General features: G+C 45.3%; 1 protein-coding gene across 5 annotated transcripts in view; it reads right to left on the reverse strand.

Moving 5' to 3' along the window:
- The window catches only part of VPS13D (vacuolar protein sorting 13 homolog D), a 276,465-nt gene that overhangs the window by 83,712 nt on the left and 177,456 nt on the right, over nucleotides 1–15,297 (reverse strand). For all 5 annotated transcript variants that reach the window (XR_016210247.1, XM_008275374.5, XM_008275375.5 and 2 more), the window contains 2 exons: nucleotides 10,437–10,571; nucleotides 8,847–9,014 (listed from right to left, as the gene is read on the reverse strand). Coding sequence is in view for 4 of the 5 variants with exons in the window: in XM_008275374.5 (XP_008273596.4) it covers nucleotides 8,847–9,014; nucleotides 10,437–10,571 (303 nt within the window). In the remaining variant the exon portion in view is untranslated. The remainder of the gene's footprint in view (nucleotides 1–8,846; nucleotides 9,015–10,436; nucleotides 10,572–15,297) is intronic.

Genomic DNA, 15,297 nt, shown 5'->3' on the forward strand with positions numbered 1-15,297 from the left:
CACTCCTCTGGACTGGGCTGTGAGCTGCCTTGCTTCTTCCACATCCCAGACTAAATAAAAATAAAAAGAGTTAAAGTCTTTCTCTCCCACTGCAGCCAGTACCTAACTGCCGCGAAGTGGTTACTGCTGCAATGGAAGCACAAAACGCCACGGGAACTCGGAGTGGGGAAGAGATCACTTTCTTCTGTGGTGACCAAAATGGACCTTACCAATGTGGAGCCTCTAGCCAGAGCTGGAGCCCAAGTGCAAGGTTGGGAGAGAACAAGCACAGGCCACTTCTGCCACGTTCTCATCACACTGTAAGCCCAACCTCCTCAGTGCAATACACAGTTTTCAAGTTCATCTCCAGCTTCCTCCTGTGCCCAACTGAAATACTTCCTTTGTTTTCAGAGCTAGCACAGGAGGTCCCTCCCCTCGCACGATGATGTTGAACACAAAAGAGATGGGATGCCAGATTTCCCTTTTGCCTGTCTAGGCTAAGTATGCTGGGCCTCAAGTCAGGACATGCTGGGCCTCCCCTGCCAGCTGGGCCTGGACATGCCATCAACTGGCAGGGAGCAAAGTCAAGGAAAATCCAGATTCTTGCCCCCTCCTGAAGTATCCTCCCACCATCTCTGAAGCGGGATTTCCCTGGCCCCCAACACTGTCACGTAAGGTAATGTCCTGACACAAGCTTTAATCCCCGCCCCCTTCCTTCCTCAAGAATTCTGCTCCAAGATGTATCTGCATCATCTGCTCTATTTCTTTGTGATTCTCAAATACCCTAGCGATACAGCACCCCGGTAAGTCAACAGTTCAACAAGCCTCTACAGAGGAGAGCCACTCTGTCTCTCGAGGCTCACACATAACACTGGTGATGGAAAACACAAATCTAACATGGAGACAACTGCTGCTCTTATAGAACAGGGGTGGGGAACGTCTGGCCCACAGGATGTAGAAAGTCTGTGAAATCACTGGGTTTGGTCCTGCCAAGCCAACCTCAGTCAGGACTCAAAATTCAATAAATCTAGCAGGCTAATTTTTAAGTTGATAACTTCATGTGGCTTGTAAATGATGTTATAAATATCCAAATGGCCCTTGGTAGAAAAAAGGTTCCCCACCAATGCTGTAGTATCAGATATGAGTTAAGAAGTACTGCCTAGGCCGGCTGCAGCTCACTAGGCTAATCCTCCTCCTGTGGCGCCGGCACTCTGGGTTCTAGTCCCGGTCTAGGCGCCGGATTCTGTCCCGGTTGCTCCTCTTCCAGTCCAGCTCTCTACTGTGGCCCGGGAGTGCAGTGAAGGGTGGCCCGGTCCTTGGGCCCTGCACCCCATGGGAGACCAGGAGGAAGCACCTGGCTCCCGGCTTCGGATTGGTGCAGCGTGCCGGCCGTGGCGGCCATTTGGGGGGTGAACCAATGGCAAAAGGAAGACCTTTCTCTCTATCTCTCTCTCTTTGTCTAACTCTGCCTGTCAAAAAAAAAAAAAAAATTAAAAAGGCCAATGCTGATATGACTTCCAAAGTGTGGAGAGGGGATGTGTCACTGTGCGCTTGGCAGGTGACCAGGCCGCTGAATGAAGCAGGTCACTCGGTTCTTCTCCTGACCACACTTGGAGAGGAAACCAACACTCTTTGGGAAACAAAGATTTTTCTGTCTTTTTCAACTTAGCGACTAAATACACTTTCTACCACAGACTGCGGTTTCTGAAGATAAAGTAAATTCCTCGGAAACACGACGTGTCCAGGTCTGAGTACATAATCCAGCAACCTCAAACTTAACTGAAATAGGAAATCAAGACAAGTTTTGAATTTTTTCAATTTTTCTGTTTCAGTGGTGGTGGTGTGCCCTGCTGCTTTTCTCCTGGCTACTGAACAGGCTGACTGGGGAGGAAGAGGGGGAAAGCTAAACCCCGCTCGCCTGGCTGCTTCCCCAGCAAGGCTGCTACACAGGTAGGAGAGCACTGCCGAGCCCCTTCCCACGAACACACTTCTGATGCACCCAGATAGTTCAGATCTTCCCAAGTTAGGATGGCTCAACCAGCTTCTAAAATTTGCCTCCTAAGACTAAAGGAACCATTGTAGTATTTAAGGTTATTGGAAAAAAATACAACCAAAAAAATTCTGAGTCATTTCTCTATGTACAATAACTTGAATGTACCTCCTCTGGGCTGGAAAAGAAATCCCTCAGGTGACTTATTCAGGATCAAAGTCCTTTTGAAAATAGAAATCACTGCACTCCCTAAGGGATGGATCACTGTCTGAAGTGCATTTCAGTTAACCTAAACTTTTGTGCCAACTTAAAATATACTAAGACCCCAATGCTTATGAGAAGGCATAACCCATACTTGCTTAGAGGTACATGGAAAAGCTATTATGGGGATAATCAGCTGAACTATAAAATGGAGCAGCCATACATAATGACAAAAACAGATACAAGTCACAAGTGACCTTCTTTTCTCCAGAATCCATGCAGGCACTCAACTCTACAGTTTGTTGTGCAGAGATACAACTTTTGCCCTGAGTAAGCTGAGCTTTTAATCTTGCTTGAACCTTATAAAATGCTGCCTACAAAACAAACAGAAACACACACTGTTCATTACACAAAAGGCTGTTAGCCCCTCGGCCCCCACAGGATCACAGCTCCCAGGACAGACTGGCTGGGAGCTCTGCGTGCAGGTTCACAGCCGGGCTCCACGGGGCCGCTGCTGTGCCCAGCTCTGCTCTCCAGGGGCGGCGCTGGGGAAGGTTCTCCTGGATGGAATGAGGCTTATCTGCACACTTCTGCCCCAGCGGAGAACAAAGAAACAGAACAAAATACCATGTAGAGTCCCAGCTAGATTTTCTTCTGAACAATCTAAACAGTCTAAATTCCCCTCCGTTTGCTTGGATCCTCCATTTTCCTAAAACCTATAAAAGTTCATTCTGAGACTAGTAGGGCTTTTGGGTTTCCTGCTGTTTTGATTTGCTAATACACAGAGCTTGGCCTAGAATAACTCTCAGAAGTACACTGAAGGCTTAGAGCACAGGAGGGTCGGGGACTGGCTCTGCAGTTGCCTGGCTGACTGTAAGCAAGTCCCCTGACCGCTCTGGACCTCAGTTTCCTCATTTATATCACAAGGTTAACAACGCCTATCCTAGCCACCAACACTTATCTGAAGGCCAAATGCTATCATCTGAGTAAAACTATTTACCATGAGGCACCTGAGGGCTCTCTGTGACAAGGATGATGCAATAGTACCAACTACCAGCGAGCAAAAGACATCAAAATAACAAGCTTCTGGTGGGAATTTAGCAGAAACTGACGTTTTATATTCTCTGTAACCTGGAAAACAGCCTTACACATACAATGGAAAAGTATCATGTAAGAAAACAGAAACACGTCTCTTGGAATATTACCTGAATTTGAATTTAAATCCATCTCTGTTGTTTATAGTTGTGTGACCTTGAAAATGTTATTAACTTCTCTGTTTCCTGATTTGCAGAACAGAAATTAACACACACAAGACAATGTATGCATAGGGTCTACCAACAGGTCTGGCAAACAGAAGGTATTCAATAAACACATGAATCAGGAGGCACAGTGTTTTGACCCCATTCTTATGCTTTTTCCTATGAAGAATGTTTTCACCAAGAAATAACACAAAAAATGATTAGGTCTTTACCCAATTCTTAAGAAACAAAACTGGTTGAAGACAACAAAACAATGGCTTGGGGCCGGCACCGTGGCTCACTTAGTTAATCCTCCACCTATGGCGCCGGCATCCATATGGGTGCTGGATTCTTTCCCGGTTGCCCCTCTTCCAGTCCAGCTCTCTGCTGTGGCCCGGGAGTGCAGTGGAGGATGACCCAAGTGCTTGGGCCCTGCACCTGCATGGGAGACCAGGAGGAAGCACCTGGTTCCTGGCTTCGGATCGGTGCAGCTCTGGCCGTGGCGGCCATTTGGGGAGAGAACCAACAGAAGGAAGACCTTTCTCTCTGTCTCTCTCTCTCTCACTGTCTATAGCTCTACCTGTCAAATAAATAAATAAATAAATAAAAATGGCTAATACAACATAAAAAATATATATTAACTAAAGACCAGTAGAAAATTCACACCTCTTTGACAAAAAATTTAGGTATGCAGAATTTGAGCTAAAAAACTGGGGCTTGGAGGAAATACTCAAAAACACTACAAAGCAAAAGAGGAAGACATAAGCCTACTCTACAAATGTAAAAGTTATCAGTAAAATTAACTGTAGCAAATAATGAATAAGGAATTCTAATTCCTGTGAACAACTGACCATGATGAAAATAATTTCAGCCCAAAGCAGGGGAAATTATTAAAATATCTGTATTCATAAGCATAGAATCAAAACATACCTGGGATCAAAAAGGTACCCAGGATCAAAAGCATCCTATATTGACTTGATAAAGGCACAAAGAGATGGATGGAAAGTAGGACAGAATAGAGCAGAGGTTCCATTAGTGACGATCAAAAGAGCTCCTCTCCTTTGCTGGAGGAAATTAAGTATGCTGTTGGCTTTCTTCCCTTAGGAAGAGCAGAGGACAGCTGTGCAGAGCAAACATGGAGTGTCTACAGGGGCAGAAAACAGAATGGACTCACTTGCTCTACTGTTAACAACTGAGACTGTCTTAATTTAAAAAGAAGTCTTACTTTTGTGAATGTGTCACAAATAACTGCAGATATCAGCAAAGTTAGAATCCGCATAAGCAAGGGAATTCGTTCAACAGGACGCCTCCCCAGTTCTCCAGCTTCGAAGGAGGTTAGAGGGCTTCCAGAGAGCACACTTGTGCAGATCACACTCAGAAACCCCTCTGACAAAAGTTTGAAACTTGCTGTACTGTCCTTCTTTTAAAGCAATCACATTCCTGTAAAGAATTCAAGAAACCACTCTTGCCTTGGCCTCAGGAGTGGCACCAGCTCTCTGAGGTTCCACTGAGGCAAGATCCAGCAGGAGGGTCATGGGACATATGCTCACAGAGCGGCAGCCAACCCCCAATTCTATCACCCCAGACCTGAATCAACAGGCTGGGTTCTGGGGATTGGGTATGAGAAGGAAAGCAAAGAGACAGAGGGGTCAGAAAGGCACAGGCTATTTCCTAATTATATTTCCTCAAGGCTAACAGTAAATAACAGTTCAAAATTTAAAGAGAAATTCTAGAAGTGGATATGTTATAGATCTTACATTAAAAATTTGCTGTGAATAATTCATAACATCAATCCACAGATGACTATGACTTCTTATGTGACAGAATGCACTGTAACTTGCCACTGGATTTTCACATACTTCATGTTTTTCACTTCTCACCTCAGGGGGATGGTGAGAACTGCCACCACTCACCTTTTCATACAGGCCAAAAACAAAATGCTCAAGACAAATGGAGGAAAAGACTATTTGAAGGTAGGAACCGGATCATAGGCCTGGTGCCCTAACTAGCAGTGCAAGGTCCTCTCGACGCACAAGCTCTATGCCTGTAATCACAGTTTATGATCACTTGGAGGAATGAACCCGATAATCCAAAAACAGAACTCACCCCAGGAAAACACACATACGTACCACATTTATAATTAATTTAAGAGGTTTACAGAATCCCTCTACTCTGCTCAAAGCCCATGGCACAAGGTTAAAGCCTATGGCGTTTGCAGCAAAAGTGGGGCAGCTAGCCAGGGCTCAGTGAGTGCAGTTCTATCTTCTTGGGCCCTTTTTAAGTCACTCCGACTCCGACACTTGAAAGGAACACTTCCCACAGGCCAAGAGCTGATTACTGTGGTCATTTGCACTTCCTTAAACTCCACTTGTGTGCACAGAGAAGCAAACAAAACATTCCCCCAAAGCAACATTAAAGGTCTGATTTCAACCCACAGAACTTTAAGAACATGGAGACTTATTAGCCCAACCACACATGCAGAATCATGGATGACCTTCTGAGTGGGGTGGTCAGTTGACAGGCTCTGCTTTGGGATCTACCACTTCCATTTCAAATGGCACTTTTTAAGTCTCTTTGCTTTATCACCTTAGAGATAATATGGATTAATTTTTATAACACATCTGGAGTTCTTTGCATCAAATCAATCATAGAACTACCGCTCTCAGAGCAGCCTAACAGTCCAATATTGATTAGCTCACTCGAAGCAATACAAACACATGAAGAAGGACCCCAACAACACTGGGAGCCAGGTTCTCATTTGAGATGACTTGGGCCCTGGAAAGCAATATCCTTATGCAAATCCAAAGACAATATACAGCATGATATCCAATAATATGCATGATCACTGTCACCAGGCCTTCATACGGAACCCAGAGTGAGGAGGGTGGGGGCAGCAAACACGGAGGACTCCGCCCAGCTTTCCCACCTGACTTGTACACTTATGCTGACCCTCCAGCTTCAAGAATTCCTGTGTTCCAGGAATGCAGGAAGGTTTTGCAAACAAAGGAGAAGAAAAGGCCAGTCATGTTCACCAGCGCGTTACAGGGAGACCCAGGAGAAACCCATAGAGCTCTCTCACAGCCGAGAAATGAGAAGCTAACTCAGAGATAACAGGTTCTGCATTCTCCGCCGCAGGGTTAACTGTGGAGGTTTCCAAACAGCCAGAGGGGCCCACGTGGGAGAGTTCACTCTCAGTGCCCACGACACTCCTCCTCGGTAGTGTGAAGTGTGCTGGCTTCATTGCAAGGGCCCTAACGGTTTCCGCTGCTCAAATCTTAATGCAAATATCACAAAGTTATAACCCATTTCTCTTATTACTTTGTATTCTGCACAGTGTCCACAATGTCTTACATCATTTTCTCCTTACAATAATCCCGTAGAGTGGGCCCATTTCTACTCCAGGTTGAGGGAGGCCTCTGAACAAAGCACAGGCATATTCACTTTTCAAATTACAGTAAAGCCTAGTGGTACAAAAACAAATAAATCATCAACCAAGGAGACTTTCCTATGTTGATTAGAATCTAATAAAGCTAATAAGATTTACTGGGCATCTACAGCTAAATATTTAATCACATTTGTTTACATCAAGAGTCTATGCCACCAAGGTGATGGTTTCTGTTGCGCCAGGGGTAAAGGTCAAGGGCAGCATAAGAAGTGAGTCGAGGCAGAAATGTGTGCATTTCACCAACTTAGAAACCATCTATTTCCAAACTGTGATTTAAAGTCTCTTTTGCCTCTCTCTTTACTCACTTTCTAAAAGTGAGTTTGGCCTATTTCTTTAAAGATTTATTCTGTATTTGAATGATAGATGGAGTGAGAGCGAGAGATCAATCTTGCATCTGCTGATTCACTGCCCAGATGGTCACAATGGCCAGGGCTGTGCCAGGCTGAAGCTGGAGCCAGGAGACCTGGAGCTTCTGGGTCTCCCACATGGGTGCAAGGACTTGGGCCACCTTTCAGTGCTTTCCCAGGCACATTAGAAGGGAGCTGGACCAGAAGTGGAGCAGCCGGGTCTCAAAGTGGCACCCATATGGGATGCTGGTACCACAGGCAGTGGCTTAACCTACTATGCCACAACATCGGCCCCAGCTTTGCCTATTTTAAACCACAAAGCCAAACAGCACATTTTTGTTCTACTTCACTAACACCCCAGTATTGAAAAAAATGATCTGACAAGAGAACTAGCATCTCTAGAAAATATTTATAAAAAAGGAATGAATCCGCAGCTTCCATGCATGACCAGGGATGCCACACGACGTACGTGTGCCATTCAACTCCACTCTCCTACCCACTCGTCAGCAGGATGCCTACAGAGCAGCATCCAAGACTCCTTCCAACTTGACCGAGCTTCAAGCTTTTCAAACTTTATCAAGCCACTCTCACCTTCCATAGTCCCACAAAATAAACGCATCCACGGTCTCACCACGCAGATGCCCCAGGAGCTTTCTCACATCCAGCATCAATCTCTCTAGGGAAAGTCTGTTCAGCTGTTAGGAGGAAGACAGTGGAGCTCTCTGAGCCCCATCACAGACTATCAAATAGCAGACACCTCCAACTACCGTTGCCTTTTCCAGCCTCACATGTAAAGTCAGCTTCTACCGGAAAATAAATGAACGTCCATGAAAAAGAGACAGTGAACAGCAAGTCCTCCGGCTGCAAGTCCTCACACTGCTGGATTCAGGTGAACTGAAGAACAATGATACCACAGAAGACTGCATTGCCTTTTGCACGGTCGATGGGAACTGTGGGGGTTAACTGGGAGATTTCAGGCAGGATAAGGCCCATGATGCAACTTTGTTTTGGAAAGGGAGTTCACTTTGGAGGCACTGTGGACGATGCCATCAGCTCCAAGGGGTCAGGAAGCTACTGCACTGATCAAGTAGGAGCTGAGCACAGCCTGGATGGAGGCAAAGGGAATGTAAAGTGAGAAATGCTTTAGGGGCCAGCATTGTGGCACAGTGGGTGAAGCCACCATCTGCGATGCTGGCGTCCCATGTGGGCACTGGTTCCTGTCCCAGCAGCTCCACTTCCGATCCAGCTGCCTGCTAATGGCCTGGGGAAAAGCAGTGGAAGGTGGTGCAAGAGCTTGGGCTCCTGCACCCACGTGGGAGACCTGGATGAAGCTCCTGGCATCAGGCCGGCCCAGCCCTGGTTGCTGCAGCCACTTGAGGAGTGAACCAGCAGATGGAAGAACTCTCTGTCTCTCCCTCTCTCTGTCTATAACTCTGCCTTTCAAATAAATAAATACATCTTAAAATAAAAAAGAAAAGAAATGCTTTAGTGGAGTGCTCAGTATCCTTGATTTCTGGAAGTGAGGGAACAGCAAGGCAGGGGACAGTAAAACAAAGGCTGTGCCCACCCCTTCTCACAGCCTAGGCACTGCCAGATCTTGGTGATGTAGCAGGCTCAGGAGGTCACGTCTGACTGTGCTTTCTTACCTTGGCTGCGGAGTTTGACACGCCGTGTGTAACATTTCTGATAAGGCCTCCAACATTCCCGTACTTTATCAGTCCAGTAACACCTTCAGATACATCATTCAGTAGCCCCATGGGATTGCCAAGAAAATCCACTGACCCCAGGATACGAGCTGCCTGGCTGAGGAGTTCCTGTCAAAGTGAGAAGGGAGAGGAAAACCCAATCAGCAACCATTTACACTGGCAGCTACCAGTGTCCCCAGCAAAACGGTTCAAACTGTCCTTCATTCCCAGTACTACCAACAGCTGCCTTTCAGACTGTAGCAACTGCAAAATCATCGCCTGTCCTTTCTGCCCCACCCCACACTCTTCCAACTATACATATCCCAGAGATTGCCTTAAATGCCTTAGAAACACTTTTCAAAGCCAATTAAAAGAATAAAAACAGTGATGAAATAAGAGAAATTCTTTATGAGTATTTATTAGAACATACATCACACTCTCCATCACTCCTACAAAGAGAGGATTAATCAGGTGCAGGGAGAGTTTTAAAAGGAAAATGAGGGAGAAGGGTAGACTTGTCGCTCCTCTCAGACAGGAGGGCTGGGGACCTCAAGAGAGCCTGGTCACACGTGTCAAGTAGCAGGCCACTTTCCTTGATCCCAGCCTCCAGGGGTAGCACTCCGCTCACAGTCCAGAGGAAACATCACCAGCTAAGACAGTCAAGGAAAGAAACGAGGGAGGGAAGAGCAAATAGGAATAGAACATATTTTAATTCTGAAAGCTAGTATATTTGATACAAGCGTCACACCTATCTATTAATCAAAGAATATGTTGTGGCCTACATTCTGGTCTTTACAATCAGTCATAAATACAAAATAGAAAACGTCCAACTTGATTAAAAGAAAAATTCGAGTTTGGAGCTGGCATTATGGCATAGTGGGTAAAGCCAACATCTGCAGCACTAACATCCCATATGGGTGTCAGTTTGAGTCCCAGCTGCTCCACTTCAGATCCAGCTCCCTGCTAATGTGCCTGGGAAAGCAGGAGAAAATGGCTCAAGTGTTTGGGTCCCTGCAGCCACGTGGGAGACCAGGATGGAGTTCCTGGCTCCTGGCTCCAGTGTGGCCCAGCTCCAGCCATTATGGCCATTTGGGGGGTGAAGCAACAGATGAAGACCCCCCCCCTTCTCTCTCTCTGTAACTGCCTTTCAAATTAAATAAATAAATCTTTAAAAAAAAAAAAAAACCCTCGAGTCCAAACCCTCGAGTCCAAGAGCAGGATTGGACTGGAGAACACTGTGCAGATGTTGAAAGCAGGCTTTATAAATGAGGAGCTCACATGTTTTGAGTTGTTACTGAAGCATCAAGTAAACCACTAAGAGTTGTGACCAACCTAGCAGAAGCCCCCGAGACTAGCTCCGAGGCACAAGACAAATGCACTGTCTCAGGATTTTCATGATCTGTGTAGCATCACGGGAAGGACCCTGACCCAGAACAACAGCACTAAATGTTTAACTCTCTCAGTAGCAATGTCTCGTAACCAAGATTTCCCAACAGCCAAAACCAACCTTCCAGTTGTGCACCAGTCACAAAATCCTTCCTCAAAGCTTACCTCCTGAAAGTGTTTGAGAATATCATTGATGATGAACTCCTTAGTCTCATAGGGATGTACTCGAGTGAACGGATCCAGGTTGATTACAGCATCTTCAAACCGAATCAATGGAAATCCCAAGGTGCTTTTTAAGGCCTAGTTAGGGAAGAAAGAAAATGACATTCTTTAGTCATATGATGTTTTTCCATGGTACTGTGATTCTGGATTCCATTATAAGTCATGTTAAGTTTCCAATGAGGGTCAAGGTTTTGATATTTATAAATATTTTCCCTATAATTACAAAAGTAAAATAGTAGGAATACATACATACATACCACACAATACCCAAAGTCACAGATATCACATAGAAAAAAAAGTGGGACCAGAGCTGCAGCAGAGTAGGCTAAGCACCAGGTTCCAATACGGGCACCAGTTCATGTCCCAACTGCTCCTCTTCCCTTCCAGCTCTTGGGTTATGGCCTGGGAAAGCAGTAGAAGATGGCCCAAGTGCTTGGGCCCCTGCACCCGCATGGGAGACCCAGACAATGCTTCTGGCTCCTGGCTTTGGATAAGCCCAGCTCCAACAGCTGTGGCCATTTTGGAAATGAACCAGCAAATGGAAGACCTTTCTCTTTGTCTCTCCCTCTCTCTGAAACTAACTCTACCTCTCAAATAAATAAAAAATATCTTATAAAAAAAATTTCATAGCATAATTCCTTTTGATCTGTTTTACATCTGTGTTTCTCATTTTTTTTAATGTTTTAAAAAGATTTATTTATTTGACAGCTAGAACTACAGAGAGAAAGGGAAAGACAGAGAGGGAGGTCCTCTCATTTGTTGGTTCACTCCCCAAATGACCAGATCAGCCAAGGCTGGGCCAGGCCGAAGCCAGGAGCTCCATCCAGGTCTCCCATGTGGCAGGTAGGGGCCCAAGCACTTGGGCTATCTTTTGCTGCTTTCCCAGGTGCATTAGCAGAGAGCTGGATTGGAAGTGAAACACAAATTGGCACCCATATGGGATGCCACACCACAGTGCAGGCCCCATTCCTGTTTTACTCTTTGATCAGTGGATACCCTAGTGTGGACAACAGTGTGACCACCAGCAGATGAGAGAGCAGAGGGTAAGGCAGTCCTTCCCGACGTGCAGGCTCCAGTCACCGCCCCTGCCCTTCTTGCAATAACCACTATCGTGACTTCTATCACAGCAGATCAGTTTTTCTTGCTTTGAATTTTGTATAAATGGTAACTATGTACTTCGTTGTATGTGATTTATTCTTTTGAAAGATTTATTTATTTATTTGAAAGGAAGAGTTACAGAGAGGCAGAGGCAGAGAGAAAGAGAGGTCTTTTATACACTGGTTTACTCCCCAAATGACCACAATAGCCAGAGCTGAGCCGATTTGAAGCCAGGAGCCAGGAGCTTCTTCTGGGTCTCCCATGTGGGTGCAGGGGCCCAGGTACTTGGGCCATCTTATACTGCTTTTCTAGGCCATAGCAGAGAGCTGGATTGGAAGTGGAGCAGCTGTGACTAGAACCGGCACCCATAAGGGATGCTGGCACTGCAGGCGGCAGCTTTATCCGCTATGCCACAGCGCTGGCCTCTGTACGTGATTTCTTATAGACAACATTATATATGTGAGTCACTAGGTTGTTCAATACAGCTGAACGCTATTCATTTTCATTTGTGCATTGCACAAAGAAAGCACAATATACTATTACTATTGATGAAAAGTTGGGCTGTTTCAAATTTTTGACATTGATAATGCTGCTAGGAATATTCTTAGGCTGTCTTTTGGGGCACATTTATATGCATTTTTTTGGACAACTACACACAGCGGTGGAATTGCTGGGTCATAAAAAGACACTCAACCTTAGCATATACTACCAGACAGTCTAACAAAGAAGTTGAAACAAGTTACCCTCCCTTGAGCAATCTACACACTTTGCTGTTATTGTACATCCTCATCAATACTTGGCACAGATAATTTTTAAAGCATATATTCTGATGTGTGCATAATAGTGTCTCACGATGGTTTTAATGTCCATTTGCCTGTTGAAAGATGGGATGAAGGACATTTTAACATACATACTGGTCATCTGATGTTTTTATGTGTGTGATGTGCCAATTCAAGTCTTTCTGCTGCTTTTTGTCTTTTTTTTTTCTCATTGCTTTACAGGAGATTTTCCTGCATATATTGTATTCTGTATACAAGTCCTCTGTTGAATAGACATGCTGCAAATTTCTTCTGCCATCTGTGTCTCATCTTCCTACTCTTTAAATGGGGTCTTTATGATCAGACATGATTAGTGTTAAGAAAATCCACTCTATCAATCATTTTCTTTATCAGAAGAGTCTTCTGTGTCCTGGTTAAGAAACTGCTACCTTGGCTGGCACCGCGGCTCACTAGGCTAATCCTCCACCTAGAGGCCCCGGCACACCGGGTTCTAGTCCCAGTCGGGGCGCCGGATTCTGTCCTTGTTGCCCCTCTTCCAGGCCAGCTCTCTGCTGTGGCCCGAGAAGGCAGTGGAGGATGGCCCAAGTGCTTGGGCCCTGCACCCCATGGGAGACCAGGAGAAGCACCTGGCTCCTGCCATCGGATCAGCACGGTGCGCCGGCCGCAGTGCGCTGGCCACAGCGCGCCAGCCGTGGCGGCCATTGGAGGGTGAACCAACGGCAAAAAGGAAGACCTTTCTCTCTGTCTCTCTCTCACACTGTCCACTCTGCCTGTCAAAAAAAAAAAAAAAAAAAAAAAAAAAAAAGAAAAAGAAACTGCTACCTAAATCAAGGTCAGGAAAAGATTTCCATATATTTACTTACAGAAATTTTACAGTTTTTCTCTTCACACTTCAATTTATAACCTACTTAGACTTTCTATTTATGTACCATGCAAAGAAGCGATCAAGATTCATTTTCTTGTTCAGCACCTCGGCTCACTAGGCTAATTCTCCGCCTGTGGTGCTGGCACCCCGGGTTCTAGTCTCAGTTGCTCCTCTTCCTGTCCAACTCTCTGCTGTGGCCCAGGAGTGCAGTGGAGGATGGCCCAAGTCCTTGGGCCCTGCACCCACATGGGAGACCAGGAGGAAGCACCTGGCTCCTGGCTTTGGATCAGCACAGCGCAACAGCCGTAGCAGCCGCTTGGGGGGTTACCAACAGAAAAGGAAGACCTTTCTCTCTGTCTCTCTCTAACTCTGCCTGTCAAAAAAAATTTTTAAAAAAATTTTAAAAAAGATTCATTTTCTCCTGATCAATATCTAATTGACAAAGTCATACTGACTGAAAGACCATCCTTTCCTTTTGCAGTACAATGTAAATTCTGTCATATCAAGTAACTGTTTTTGTCTGTTTCTCGATGCATCTTTCCATTTCATTTTGTTCTTCTTTGTAACAATAACATGCTGTCTTAATTACTGTTAGTTTTGTAGTAATTCTTGAAGTCTTACAGTGTAAATTCTCCAACATTGTTATTTTTCTTCTTTGCATTCTTCAACTGGATATAAATTTTTAGAAAAAGTCTGTCAACTGCCATAAAAATTGCTGGAATTTTTATCAGGATTGTATTGAATCCATAGTTAACTGGAGGAATAAGTCAAATACTTTACAACACTAAATTTCCCTGTGCATTAGCATGGTTTAATGCCTTCGTCTACTGATGTCTCTTATTTCTCTGAACAATGTTTAGTTGTGTTCTACATCTTTTGTGGTCTACACTCCTGAATTAAAAATGGTCACAAATTCCTTGCATCCTCTACCGAGAGGTGAAGTTTGTTTCCCCTTCACGTGGAGCTTCACTGGCCTTGTGATGGCTTCAGCTAGTAGAACACAGGAGAAGTTAACACTGTGCAACTGCCAAGCCTAATCCTCAAGAGACCTTGGAGCTTCTGTTCTACTCTTGTTGATGTTTCCACCACGTCAAGATGCTGGGACTAGTTTCCTCATGAGAACCACAGGGAAAGACATTCTGCAGACAGCTGGCACCAACCACCGTGAGTGAGGCTGTCTTACGCCACTCATCTCAGTCACACTGCTACCACAGAGTAACCACAGCCAAGGCCAGCAGAAGAACCACCCAGCTAAGTCCAGTCCAAACTGAGGACTCCCAGAACTGGAACAAACAGAACGGTGTTCTTTTAAACCATTAATTTTGGGGGTGGCTATTACATAGTAATAGATAATGATACAGTCTATATCATGTTTTCTTAAAGGTATAATAAAGGATATTCTTCAAATGCCCTAAACAGCACTCTGGCCTCAGAATCAGCCCTTAAGGCATTCAGATCTGGCTGAAAAGACCATCAAAGCATTCTGGCATGGAAAACCAAGACACTGGCAAAAAATGACCTAAATGAAAGATCTCTGTGAGTGAAATCCCGGTTGAAAGAAGGGACCATCAAAGAAGGAGGTACCTTTCTCTGAAGGGAGGAGAGAACTTCCACTTTGCTTATGGTCCTGTCTAAATACTGACAGAGTTTGTAGACTCAAAAGGCTTCCATAGCCTTGGCAGCTCATGACAAGAGCCTTGGGTGATTACTGACATCATAAGTAAGAGTATCAATTTCAGCCTGTGCTGCAGCTCACTTGGCTAATCCTCTGCGTGCGGCACTGGCACTCTAGGTTCTAATCCCGGTTGGGGCACCGGATTCTGTCCCGGTTGCTCCTCTTCCAGTCCAGCTCTCTGCTGTGGCCGGGAGTGCAGTGGAGGATGGCCCAACTGCTTGGGCCCTGCACCCGCATGGGAGACCAGGAGGAAGCACCTGGCTTCTGACTTCGGATCGGCACAGCGCGCCAGCTGTAGCAGCCATTTTGGGGGTGAACCAATGGAAGGGAGACCTTTCTCTCTGTCTCTTTCTCACTGTCTAACTCTGCCTGTGGGGGAAAAAAAAA

The sequence above is a fragment of the Oryctolagus cuniculus genome, chromosome 7 (genome assembly GCF_051225735.1).
Source record: "Oryctolagus cuniculus isolate XC-2025 breed Fujian yellow rabbit chromosome 7, ASM5122573v1, whole genome shotgun sequence".
In the NCBI taxonomy this organism is placed as follows: domain Eukaryota; kingdom Metazoa; phylum Chordata; class Mammalia; order Lagomorpha; family Leporidae; genus Oryctolagus; species Oryctolagus cuniculus.